Below are 12730 nucleotides of genomic sequence, written 5' to 3'. Positions count from 1 at the left end.
CTCCGGGGAGGGCCCCGAAACCCTTCCTCCGGCCCCCGTCCTGCCCCCCCCCCCCACATGGGGACCCCGCGGGGGAGCTGGGGGGGCTCCCCCCGGGGCCAGCCCTGTCTCCACAAGCAAGACCCCAACCCCCGGGGGACCCCGAAGGGCCAGGAGAAGCAAAGCCTCCCCCTGGCAGAGGGGGGTGGAGGGGGCCCAGATTTCTGCACCCCACAGGTGAGGGAAAGGCCTGAAATGGGCAACCGGTGTCGCCCCCCCCCAGCATGACCCCCCCCAGAAGTTTTGCAGAGCGGGGTTGTTCCGCAGGTGCTCAGATCAGGGTCAGATTTAAACCACGGCAGAACCCAGGGCTCCCCCCCCCCCCTACTTCTTCTCACCCTAAAACTTAAAAAATATATATATAATAATTAAAAAATAAAATAAAATCCCCCCCCCCCCAAAAAAAAACATCCAGCACCCCCGGAGCGGGATTTACGCTTCGTCGGCACCCGCAGCCTTCGGGGCCGGTGCCGGGATAACTCCGCGATCTCCTGCTCCCGCTGGAGGCAGCCGACGGGCAGGAGCCAGCCCCGGCCACACCGCTCCCGGCCCCGCCAGGAGCTCGGCCACGCAGGGGTTAAAATCCTTCAAAAACATGCAAGGAGAAAAAAAAAATACCGTAAGTGTAAAGCGCCGTTTATTCATTATTTTTCTTCCACGATGAAAATATCGATTTTTTGTTTTTTTTTTTTAATTGCACCGACGGGTTCTTGATACGCTTTCTCCTTCCAAAACCCAACGCCGAAACGAAACAACCTGAAAATGTCCCAAAGATATCCCAAAGATTTGTGGGTTGTCCCTGTGCTTAAATAAGGGACAAAACCAGGGTGACGAGTGCCCAGCCTGCCCCGCGCCCCCCCGTACTCAGCCCCTGCAAGGAGGGAGGGATAGGGAAGGGGACAAGAGGAATTTGGGGGCAGCGAGGTGGACAGGCTTCCTTTTGGGGACGGCCCCGGGGGAAAAAGCAGCCCGAAAAGGGTCAAAGGGACCAAAAGCAACTTGTCCTGTTCCTGCACACTGGGGGTTTGGGGATCAGGGAGCCCCCCCAACAAGTGGGGCTTGGGGACCGAGCCGTCCCCACGGCTCACACCTTCTCATCCTACAGGACGCGAAATAAAAGCGAACACAAACCCTGCAGAGCACAGGGGGGCTCCGAGGAGCCCCAAGCCCCCCCGCGGCTGCCCCACGGCAGCACCGGTTTGTGCAGAGCTTCGATGACCCTGCCGTAGGAGAGCGAGCACCAGATCTGCCCCGCGAGAGAAGCATCCACCAGGATCACTTGGCAGGCTCCGGAGAGGAAAAACAAACCGATAAATCCAAATTATCTGGCTGCGGGACAAACCCAGGAAGGGGACAGCGCCACGGGACGCTGCCAGCCCCGAGGGGACGGGTCCGGCCCCGCTCCGTGGTGGCTCTGGAGGGTTCAGCGAGATCCTTGGAAAACCCCAAAGCCCTGGGGGATGAAGCAGGGGGGGATTCAGCCCACCTGGAGAGACCCAGCCTGGCCCCCGGGCCGTGCCCAAGCCGTGATGGCTGGGGCAAGGTGAGGGACACGCGGAGGGGGAAGGCTGCGGCTCCGAGTTTCACCCTCCTGGCCCCAGGGCGGCTCTGCCCGAGGCACCAGGGCAGGGTGGGCTCCGGGACAGACCCTGCCCCAGCACCTCGCTCTAGAAGAGGCTGAGAACAGCAGGAGGAGGCCGTGAGGTCTCCCTGTGGTGCAGGGCCTGAGGGAGCCACGCGGCCCTCACCGGGCGACTCCATTTCCCACCCCTCACGGGCTGGGAGCTGCGCCCATCGTACCAGTACAACCCACCAAACGCCCAGCACACGACCAGCACAGGCCTCAAAACAACCATTGAAGAACTCAACCGAACGAACAACGACAAAACCCAGGCACGAGCCTCTCCTCCCCTCCGCCCGCCGGGCCCAGGGGCAGCCCGGCACCACGCTGCTCTCCGAACACCGCCGCAGCCTCGTGGCACAGCACCCGCCACATCCGCTGCTCGGAGGCACGGCCCCGGGGCTGGGCGCCCCTCCGAGGGGCTTCTCCCTCCCCTGCAGCGCCCATTTCCCCTTCCCACCCCCCGCAGCCCACCCAAGAAGCCCCAGGAGCAGGCGAAGCACCCGCCCCGCAGCCCCCCCCCCCCACCCGCCTCACACACACACGCGAGCGTGCACACACGATTTTTGATTTTTTTTTTCTTTTTTAACCCAAGTGAACATGTTTCCAAAAAAAAGAGAAAAATTAACACAAGCAGCACCACGTTTCCCCAGTGTCAGGAGCTCCAGAGCCGGAGCAGAAGCCCAGGACGCCCCCAGGCCAACAGAAACCAAGCCCATGTTTGCTCGGGGCGGGGGGCAGCCGATGGCCATGTCGGAGGGACGGTGCTTTGCCGGTGGGACGCGAGGCGAGAAGGGGCCGGGGAGAAGGAAGAAGGGCGGTTCTGTCATTTACTGAAGGACAGGAAATGGTGACAGAGGCAGATGTACTGACACCAGGCGGTCGGCTCGGCCGTCACATGGCAGCGCGGGTGGGCGTGCTGGGCTGGTTCAACCTCAGCGTTTTGCAGAGCCAGCCGGCGAAATCCACCTCCTCCACCTCGGAGCGCTTGATGAAGGTGTGATTCTGCAAGGGAAGCGGCGCGGGGTTAGCAAGGCGCCTCGTGGAGGCACGGCCGTGCGTTCCCCACCGCGACGGGCGCGGGCAGGACACCGAGACCCATCCCCAGCCCCTCCTCAAAGCCCCGACCCAGCGGGGTCCGTGCCGTGGGGCTGGAGGGTTGGGCTGCTCTCCTGCCAGGACAGCAGATTTGGTGGGCAGTTTCAAGATTTTTTGCTACTTGCAGCCCCGTGGCTGTGTTTTTAAAACGGGCGCATCCAGCAGCTGGGCAGAGGAGGCACAGAAGAGTTAAACGAACGAAGCTGCACCCCCGGAGTGAACCTAAAAAGCGCTACGGAAGGTGGGCAGAGCCTGGTGCGGGCTCCGAGCCGTGGCTCTGGGTGCTCACCCTGGTCCTGGAGAGCTAAATCCTACTCCCCCCAAGGCCAACGGCCCCAGGGCAGGGAGGAGCGGAGGCAGAGCACGGAGGAGGGCACGGAGCGGGGACACAAGGACACGGCCACCGCCTCTGCAAGGGGCGCGTGGAGGGGCAGCCAGCTGCAGCTCAGCACCACGCCGAGGGAGGAAAAGCTGCCGTTCACGGGGACAAAGTGGGCTCTTCCGCCTCGCTCGGGAGGCAAAGGTTGGTCCCAGGCACCTTGGCAGACACGGGGCGGTGCTGGAGCCATCGGGTTCCCATCCTGGGCTCCGCTGGGGAGGGGCAGCAGGCTCCACGGGCTGATAACATCGCTGCCTTTGATTCAAAGGCGAGTGAGTCACTCCCTCACCGGGGCTCGATTTGGCTCCCAGGCTCAGCCGGGGGAGTTTCCAGCCTTTTGAGCAAGGGAGGCAGCGAGGGATGGGATGGGGCACAGCGGCTTGCAGATCTGGTGCCACCCACTGCAGCAAGAAAATTGCTCTTCCCCACTTACCATCAGCATCTTCAAATCTGCCCGTTCTGCTGGATTCTTAATTAAGCTGAAATGAGAAGAAGAAGAGAGCAAAACCAGCCCTGAGATACTTCGTGTAAGAAGGTGCTCAGCTGCCTGGAGACGTTTCCAGCTCCAACGAAAACCACTTGGCTTCCTCTCTGCCTTCCCCAGGAGACCAGCAGCATGGAAACAGCTCAGAAAACGTCCCCAGCACCCCAGGTTCTAGGAGAGATGCAATATCCATCCCTTCTGGACTGCACCCTGCACACGAGGACCTAATGGTTTGCAGGGATCAGTGATTTGGTAACGTCCAGTCTCTGCTATAATGGGACCAGGGCAGCACCTCCAGCGTCAGGGGGTCTCACAGCTGTATTTAGGAGGTACACCGTACTGCAAAGCGTAACCACGCGCACGCTGCTTTTATTCCAGCCCTTCCCAAGGCAGGAGCTCCCAGCACAATGCACTGCAGCCAAGCCAGAGCAGGGAAAGGTTCCCGGCAGCACACGGACAATGCTGCCTTATGCTGAACGTTTCGGGTGGAGGCAGCCTGCTGAGCTGCCCGCGAGCAGGTACAGGCCTCCGCGTTCAGTGACAAGCAGCAATCCTTACCATTTATTTACAAACGCCTGGAAATCTTGCGTGAAAACTCCATTCGGTAGCTTGGGAGGTGGCTGCACAGAGAAGGAAAAGGGTTTTCTGCATCACTGCGCATTAATGGGTCAAAAAACCACAGTGTCACCTAGTCTTAAATGAGCCATAAAATAAGAAGCTGTGCTCTGAAGGCATCGTTCTCCAAGCTGCCCCTTAGGGCCGGGGAGCTGCTCCCTCCTGCTGCAGGGCTGGCAGCAAAGCGCTGCCCCAGCATGGGGGGGGGGACAGACCCCCTCCTGAATTACTGCCAGGGCCGGGAGACCGGAATTGCAGCATCCCAGTTCTGGATCCAACCTTGCAAACCCCAGCTCTGTCAACACCTATTGCAGACGAAGCCGTTCCAGAAGAGCTAATTAGGTGCCAACTCCTCTCCGCTGCTTTTTCCCCCAGACTCACTGACTTGCAGGTGGGACAGACCCTGCCTCACAAGGCTGGTAGGACATTTCAGCCTGGATTTTAGCTGTGGTCAGCTTTTGGGTCACCCTCAAATGTTTTCATCCAAGAAGACAAAGGTCTGCGTGCGACCTCAGCATCAGCGGGAGCGCTCATCTGCTGCTGATTTAGGGAGGAGCACGTTTGAAATGGCCGATTGCAGAAGGAACAGGGCACTACACCCCAGAGCTCCCCTCCCTCGTTGCTCTAGGGATGCTGCTTTCATGGGTACCTGCAGAACATTACTCTGGAAGGAGAGACGGGTTTGTGATGCCAGAAGGCAGGAGGAGGAAGCGGGAAACGGGATCGAAAAAAAGGATTTTGGTGCAGCTAAAGGGGCTCACAAAAGCCCTGCCAAGCAAAGGTTTCTGAGCCTACCCCGACCTAGCAGGGCGAGCACGGCACCGCCTCGGGGCAGCCTGGCAGAGGCAGTGAAGCAACACCCACCTCGTTAACTATATAGTCCAGCAGTTCAAAGATGGCCATGGCAGGCCGGCTGTCCATCCCGTGGCCTGCGTGGGTAAGATGAGAGAAACACTGGTGAGAAGCTGCCCGGACAGCGAGGGGCTTCATTCGCACAGCCCCACTGCGGGACTGCTGCTGGGAGACGCAGAGGACACCGACTTGGGAACCGACTCATGGTTAAAAATAACAGGGAAAAAAAAACAACGTTCTGAAATTTAGACTTTCTAGACTCCTCTAGCCCAGATTTATCTCCCAGCTTGGAGCATTTGGAGAGCACCAGACCATATGCTTTGGCAGGCTGGCAGCCGTTCTAGAGCCTTCTGCTTCCAAACAAGTGGCTCAGACGGAGCCTGCTCCAAACGCGGCCCCGGCGCGGCTGCACCAGGACCCGCGCCTGTTTGCTGAGAGCTCCCAGCAAAGCTGCTCCCGAAGAGCTGGAGAGGGAGCTCACGGCAGCGTGGGCAGAGCCTGCGGGGCCACACGGGCAGTGACAGATTTCCTCAGCCCGGTCTGTGTCCCTGGGGGGTCACCCTGCCAAACCCGTGCTGTCCCCAGCACATGGTTCTTTAACGCTTGGCTTTTTTTTTGGGCCGCCCCAGGGCGCTCCGCAGCACCCTGAAAGCCACCTCCTCGGCTCCCCAAAACCCCCCGGGTTCTCCCTGCGGGCCACAAACCTCTGCGGCAGGGGTGGATTCTGCTGGAGCACGCACAGATCTCTGTCCTCTCCGCAGGCAGGGAGGAGAGCCCCCCCTCGAAGCGCTTCGCCTCCCCACCACCGCCTCAGCCAGAAGGGCTTTCGCCAACCCAGCCACGCCAACAGAATCCACCCGCTCTGCCCCCACGCCTGCGTGTTGCGTCCGATGCATCCGACAGCCCCTACCACTGACGGGGCGTCCTGGGGGCCTGGCCCGCGGCGAGATGCTGTGAGGCTCTCCCTCTGCCCCGTCCACCACAGGACGGCCAAATATTGCTTCCAGTTCCTTGGAGTCTGGCGGGGGGATTGGGTACCTTCCGATAGACAGCTCCACTAGCGACAGGCCCATGCTCCAGATGTCGGACTGCACCGAGTAATGGGTGCCCTGCAACCGCTCGGGCTGGAAGGAGAAAGCACAGGCACGCGGCTGAGAGGCAGGATTTCAGCAAGGCAAGCAACGACAACACTGCAACGAAATTAAATAGAGCAGAGTCTACGTCCTGACCACCTCTCCGCTCCTTCAGGGAAAGGTCGGGCTCTTCCAAGCCCTCTAATTCCCCCACAGGGCCTCGTATACCACGGACAGCTTGTATGAAACCATGAAGCACCCCATCTATAAATCAGCCTCCCAGCATCCGAGGCTCCCGAAGTCTGCCAGAAGCACCAAAGTCTGCAGAGGAAGGTGCGTGGGGGGGTCCCAAGCGCAAACCCAAAGCGCTTGTGTGCGTCTAACCAACAGCTACAGCCCAGCGGCACGTGCAGCTGCTCACACTCAGAGACCCAGAGCACGCAGTAGGAGTCTACTTCTCACTGACCTGAGATCTAAAACCTCAATTTATTAGCCAAAAAATTACTTTCTGCTCTTTCCTGTACTAAGAGGAGCAGAAGATGCAGTCTAAGGCTCCTACTGTGGCAAAGAAAAAAAAAAATTAAAAAAAATCAGTGCAAGCTATCCTTACTGGCAGCTTTGTGTCAGCTGTGCGGATCCAGGGGCTGAGTGCAGAAGGGACATTTTTAAATAGATAGTGTCTAACTATAACTGTGCCTTAATAACCGTTCCCAAAATACAGGAGCAGCACAGGAGCACTGACAGCTTCCCTACAGAAACCTGCTGCTTGCTCCCAAGCCACAACCACACGCGGTGTGGGCAGCAGGCACCCACCTCCTCTCCGCCATCCAACCCACGGGACCCGGGGACCAGAGGCAGCCGGGAGGCGATTTCATCCTCGCAGCAGTTGTATCAGGGACGGCTGAGGACACGGGACAGAGCCACAGGAGGCAGAGGAGGCTGCACGGTGCCACCCGCTGCACTGTCACCGCGCCAGGCTGGACGGGAAGCAGCAGGCAGCGGCACATAACCTGTGCTTCACTGCACCACCGCCCCGTCCCGCGGCTGGGCTAACGCTGATCGCAGCTCCCGTTTAAAGGGGGCACGATCAGCTCCTTGGGCAGCTCGCCTCTGGTTTCCCGCTGCCTGCACCAAAACCTGCCTGCACCGGGGTGGTCTGCGCCCACTCTGCCAGCAAGCACGCACAGCCAACGGGCAGGGGGTCTGCGTCAGCACCAGCGTCCCCTCTGCACCGCCACACTTAATTTCTCAGAGCTTTGCACACAAAAAGACACTTCTGAACCCAGGAGCACTTGCTGAAACGTAATGGGAGCACTTGTAGGATGTGAATGTCTTCCCCTGCAGGGGCAGCTCCATCCCGCCAGCCCCAAGCTGGTGGAAGTGCAGCAAGGAGCGGCTCAGCCAATGCCAAGTGCATCAAAAGCCACGAAGAGACCCGAGGGTGCTTGCTTCTATCCACGGGGTGCCGCACACCCCACAGCCTGATCCCTCACGTGGGATGGTGAGAGGCACGCGTGGTGTGGCGGTGCCCAAAGAGAGCACGATCCCGGTGAGCGTGGACACAGAAAAACCGCGAGCGGCTCGGGCACGCCGCCGGTTCTGCCAGAGCAGTGAGCCCCACCTGTGCTGAACCCAAGTTGCAAAAAACCCACCCGAAAGTTGAAAGGAACTTACAGACATGTAGGACCGAGTTCCCACAAAAGAGTTTGCCATGGAGTCAATGAGCTGACCACTGACCCCGAAATCACACAGCTTAATCTCTCCTCGAGAGTTAACCAGGATGTTAGAAGGCTTCACATCTGACAACAGTGAGAGAGAAGAGTGTAAACACGGCGCGAGGCGAAACACGGGGCTCCTCCACCACGGGCGGCTATTTTTAGGTTCCTCCTCTCACCTCTGTGCATGATTTGGTGCTTCTCTCTCAGATACGCCAAACCTCTCAGAACCTAGAAGGAAACCAAAGACAGGATGAGATAAGGGCTGGGAGGGGAAGTGCTCTCCCTTCGGCAGGAGAAGTTGCACGAACGGCGGGTGCGACGCGAGGACAGCCTCCCCGGGGTGACTAAAAGTTTCGGGTTTGATCACCGTGGATGGGGACAGGCAGCGGCTGGTGTCCAGGTTCAGCTGAAGAGCAAAACAACCCCCGGCACAGCCACCACAAATCGTGGCTTTACTGCTCAAGAAAGCTTCTCCCAAAGCAGTCCCAGCAGAGACCAGCACGGCGCCAGGGGACAAAGCCACAAAGAGCGCTCAGGAATCTGCTTCCCTGCTCCCAGCCCACACCCCGCCGCCTCCTGCTTGAGCTCAGGATGGGAAAATGCACCCAGGGAAATGAAGAAAGCTTCACAAGGCAGCACGAACATTTCCCCCAGCGCGTGCCCAGCGAGGATTTTTGGCAGCCCGAAGAGCCCCCGGAACTCACCGCTATACTGACTTTCCCCAGGATCTCCTCGGGAATTCTTTTGGCTTCTTTCAGCACTTGATCCAGAGAGCCACCATCCTAAAATAAAGAACAAAATCATCAACGCGCTGACGCCAGCAGGAAAGCAGAGCTGCTGGCCACACAGACGAGCATGCCCAGGAAAACAAGCGATATAGGAGCGGGCACGCAGCATCCCAGCTCAGCCGGCCGCAGCAAGTCAGCACCAAGCACACTCCCTCTACAGCAAAGATCTCCAGCGATCAGAGCTTCTCCCTGAAAGCTATTTTAACGCTCTCAGCTCTATTTCTTGCTATTAGTTTTTCGCTTCCTTTCCCTCTCGGCGGTAAGCGCAGAGATGATGCTGTCAGCACCGATTCGGAGGAGCGACCACACTTCTCTGCCGGAGAGAAAACGCGCAGTGCGCTCTGCAGAGCGGCAGGTTTACAACATTTCCGTTTGGCCAACCCCCAAACCTCTGCTTCCGCTTTCCAAAAAGTCGATTTCGGTCGCTTCGACGCCTGAGCAGGAGCACGCAGCTCCTACCAGGGCTCGGTGGCCTCGCCGCGTGCCGAGCAGCCGGAGCGAGGAGCCACCAGGGCTGCCAGCAGCGAGTGGCAGCGCCCTACAACCCAGCCCGCCCGGGATTTCAGGCTCGTGGGGCCGAGCGGCAGCACCCTAAAACCCACTCCACCCAGGATTTCAGGCTCGTGGAGACCCGATGCTGAGCCCGGCGCCGGGAGCAGCACGGGGCAGAGGAGGGCTGTGGACTCACCATGTGCTCCATGCAGATGGAAATCTCTCCGTCGCTGTAGAAGGCTCCATAGAAACCCACGATATATGGGGAGTTACACTCGTGCAGCACCTGCAGCTCTCGGATGATCTGATTCCTGATGGCTGGTTTGATTTCTAAATGAATCAGCTGCCAAGAAAGGGAAAAAAAAAGATGTAGTGCCTTCAAAAAAAAAAACAACAAATAAAAGCCTTACAAGAACCATGTAAGCAAGTCCCGAGCGTTGGAAAGAAACAAAACTGTCTTCAAGGAAAGCTCTGCTTTGCCTTTTTTATTAATTAACTGTTTGCAAGCTAAAATTAAGGATAAAGGGATAAGTAAAGCGCTGTGCAGCCTGTGAGCAGCTGAAGCAACTGCCAGCCCATGTAACACGCCGAGAGATCACGCAGGATTCGGAGTAGAAAGACAAGTCAGAAGTTTGATGCAGATCTGACTCAGCACATACGAACATTTTCACAAGCTTTGTAGGTGTTGTAAGAGCTGTTCTGATATCAAGGAAACCACAGAAAGTAAAAAAAAAATGAAGCTTATGCGTGTGAAAGAGCAGTTGTGTTATCCCTAGGGCTCCATGCAGTCAGCTAACAGAGCTGAGGGAAGGAAAGCGGTGAAGGCTAGGAGGTGTCAGGGCAGGTTGGAGCAGCAGCCGCTGTTCCTATAAGCTGTAGGACGCCCGAGCCCTGGGACTTGAGTCCTCCCTGCGGGGCCACAAGGGCTGGGCACTGCAGGACGCGCAGCGGTGCTGCCCGGCGCGGCAGCTTGCTTTGCCTTGTTTCTGAACGCGGAGCTCCCAACGATCCCAAAACCACCTGAACACGCCTAACGCTCCCGAACCGAACGCCAGCAGAAGACCCAGGGCTGCCAGGGCAGCCACGGGAGAACAGCTTCGTTCCTAAGACCCGCTGAGCCGCCCCCACAGCGGCGGGGAACAGAGGCTTTGAGGGAAGGCGTCCCGCAGATCGTTCGCCAAGATTCTCGCCTTTTCTAATAGGTGAAGCAACTCCTGTTTTTCTACCACAGGACACCGCAGAAAGGCACCCCACGAGGTGATCTTCAGGAGCTGCTGCTGTGACAGCTTCAGGAAGCTGCAGATTAAGCGGGCAGCGAGGAACGCGTGCGTGCCAAACCCGCGTCTGGCACGACCAGGCACCCACCCCTCCACCTGCCACCTCCAGCCCTCGCTAGCCACTGCCTACGATCACCACAAGACCCGCATCCTAGTGCTTCGACCCCTTTTTTTTTTTTGCCGAATTCATTAAAAACAGCTTCACTGGAAGAAGAACAAACCAGCATTTTCTCGCAAGGCGTTGCAAGACCCAGGGACCCGTCGCGGCGCGCTGCGACTCCCAGGAGAGGACCCAGGGGTCGGCAAAGCTCCCGGACGGGTCCCATCCAGCTCGGGGCACTGGTGCTGGCCTGGCCTGGGGGCTTTGCATGGAGCAGACCCCCCCGGCTGGACCCCGGTCCTGCTCCCCCCTTACCTTCCGTGCCATGACGAGCCCGGAGGGTTTGTGCTGCACCTTGGTGACCACGCCGCCGTTGCCGGCGCCCAGCTCGGAGATGCGCTCGAAGTCATCGTCCTTCAGCTCGCCCACCTTGGCTTTCTGCGTGAGGAAGGCTTCCAGGCGCTTCTTCTGCTGCTCGTCCAGCTCCAGCTCCTCCAGCTTCTTCTGGAGGTCCACCAGGTTGGCCCTGGAGAGAGAGAGACGGGAGGGCAACGGTCAGGGGGCTGCGAGGGCAGGGCCAGGAGAGGAGGATTTGTCCCTTCCTCCCTCCGCGGGGACCAGCGGTGGCAGAGGGAACAGAGACCCAACAACTTTTTTGGGGGGAGCTTCAGGGAAATGGAAGGAATGACCGAAAAGCCCCCGTCCTCCATGCCCCGAGCCCCTGATGCAGCTGCTCAGCAGCGAGAGGGGCAGCAGCAGCGGCCTCCCCCCGACGCCAGAGGCCCAAAGCTCGGTCTCCGCTGCGAAACACGAGAAGGACACAACTCGTCGGTGGCCCCCCCTGCCCCGTCCCACCCCTCCTCGCCGCCCCCAGCCCCAGCGGCCGGGCACAAAGCGGTGCCTGTGCTCCCCGGCACCTGCCGTCGGCCTCCTGCCTGGCCTCCAGCCTCCCCCCGCCATCTGCTGCCCTCCCCCCGAACCTGCACCAGAGGCAGGGGGGAGGAGGCTGGAAGGGCTCACCCCAACCGCCGCCACCCCCAGACCCAGCACAGGGGGCTCTGCACCCCCCCCCCCCCCCAAGCCTCCTCCGGGCCTCAGCTGCCCCCAGCCTCCCCCCTACACCCCCAGCCTCCCCCCCCACCCCCCCCAGCCTCTCTCCTTACACCCCCCCCAGCCTCCCCCCTTACCCCAGCCTCCCCCCTTACCCCAGCCTCCCCCCTTACCCCAGCCTCCCCCCTTACCCCAACCAAGCTGCGGGCGAGGCCAGCCTCTACCCTGCCCCACCTCTCCCCGACCCCTTCCTCACTGGGACACCCCCGAGGCCGGGCCCATCCCAGTCCCCAGCCTCCAGCCCCCAGTCCCCAGCCCCCAGCCCCCAGCCCCCAGCCTCCAGCCCCCAGCCTCCCCCCTATCCTCCTCCAGCCTTCCTCCAGTCTCCCTCCAGCCTCTCCCTCCAGCCTCCCCCCCCAACCTCCAGCCTCCTCCAGCCTCCCCCCTGTCCCCCAGCCTCCCCCCCCCGGCCCGGGCCCGGTCGTTCCCGGCCTCGCGGAGGCCGTGCGGGCCTCGCCACGGCCCCTGCCCCCCCCCCGCCCCCCGCCCCGACTCACTCGGCGGAGCCGGCGGGCCCGGGCCCCTCGGCGGCGCTGGGGGTGATGGTGAGGGCCGGCAGCACCGGCTTCCTCTTGGCCGGCATGGCCGGGCCGCGGCGCGCCTGCGGGCCGAGCGGGGCGGGGCCGGGGGCGGGGCCTCGGGGAGGGGGGCGGGGCTTGAGGGGGCGGGGCCTGGAGGGGGCGTGGTTTGAGGGGGCGGGGTCTGATTGGGCGGGGTCTGAAGGGGGCGGGGTTTGAGGGGGCGGGGCCTTGAGGGGGCGTGGTTTGAGGGGGCGGGGTCTGATTGGGCGGGGTCTGAAGGGGCGGGGCTTGAGGGGGCGGGGCTTGAGGGGGCGGGGTGGAGCAGGGGGAGGGGCGTGGGGGGGAGGTTCGCGAGAGCGAGGGTGGGGGAGGCTCAGGGAGGGAGGCTGGGGAAGGGAGGCCGAAGGAGCGAGGCCGAAGGAGCGAGGCCCAAGGAGCGAGGCCGAAGGAGCGAGGCCGAAGGAGCGAGGTTCAGGCAGCGAGCCTCCTGTAGAGGCGATGCCAAACCCGGAGGCTGCAGCCTCTGGGTACCAGGGCAGCCCCTTGCTGGTGGGGGAGGCTCA

At 60.9% G+C, this 12730-nt stretch overlaps 1 protein-coding gene across 1 annotated transcript; it reads right to left on the bottom strand.

Annotated features, from left to right (window-relative positions):
• Window positions 1–2223: 2223 nt before the first annotated feature.
• Window positions 2224–12282, bottom strand: MAP2K2 (mitogen-activated protein kinase kinase 2). Its single transcript, XM_083811437.1, has 11 exons — window positions 12144–12282; window positions 10852–11062; window positions 9356–9502; window positions 8584–8661; window positions 8056–8107; window positions 7836–7960; window positions 5999–6212; window positions 5101–5165; window positions 4180–4241; window positions 3571–3616; window positions 2224–2665 (listed from the first exon to the last, which is right to left on the bottom strand). The coding sequence occupies exons 1-11, from the start codon at window positions 12227–12229 to the stop codon at window positions 2555–2557; spliced, it is 1197 nt and encodes a 398-aa protein (XP_083667563.1). The 5' UTR covers window positions 12230–12282; the 3' UTR covers window positions 2224–2554.
• Between the last annotated feature and the right edge of the window lie 448 nt (window positions 12283–12730).

This window comes from Anser anser (assembly GCF_964211835.1).
Source record: "Anser anser genome assembly, chromosome: 25".
NCBI lineage: Eukaryota > Metazoa > Chordata > Aves > Anseriformes > Anatidae > Anser > Anser anser.
The sequence above is the reverse complement of the archived record's forward strand: the minus strand, read 5'-3'. Positions and strand labels throughout refer to the sequence as shown.

Bases quoted from the DNA above. Each gene is read 5' to 3' on its own strand.
- MAP2K2 (XM_083811437.1), bottom strand. From the start codon at position 12,229: ATGCCGGCCAAGAGGAAGCCGGTGCTGCCGGCCCTCACCATCACCCCC. The intron at 7,961-8,055 runs GTGAGAGGAGGA...CACTGTTGTCAG, and splicing joins GCACCAAATCATGCACAGAG to ATGTGAAGCCTTCTAACATC. The intron at 4,242-5,100 runs GTGGGTGTTGCT...TTCTCTGTGCAG, and splicing joins TGGACTATATAGTTAACGAG to CCACCTCCCAAGCTACCGAA.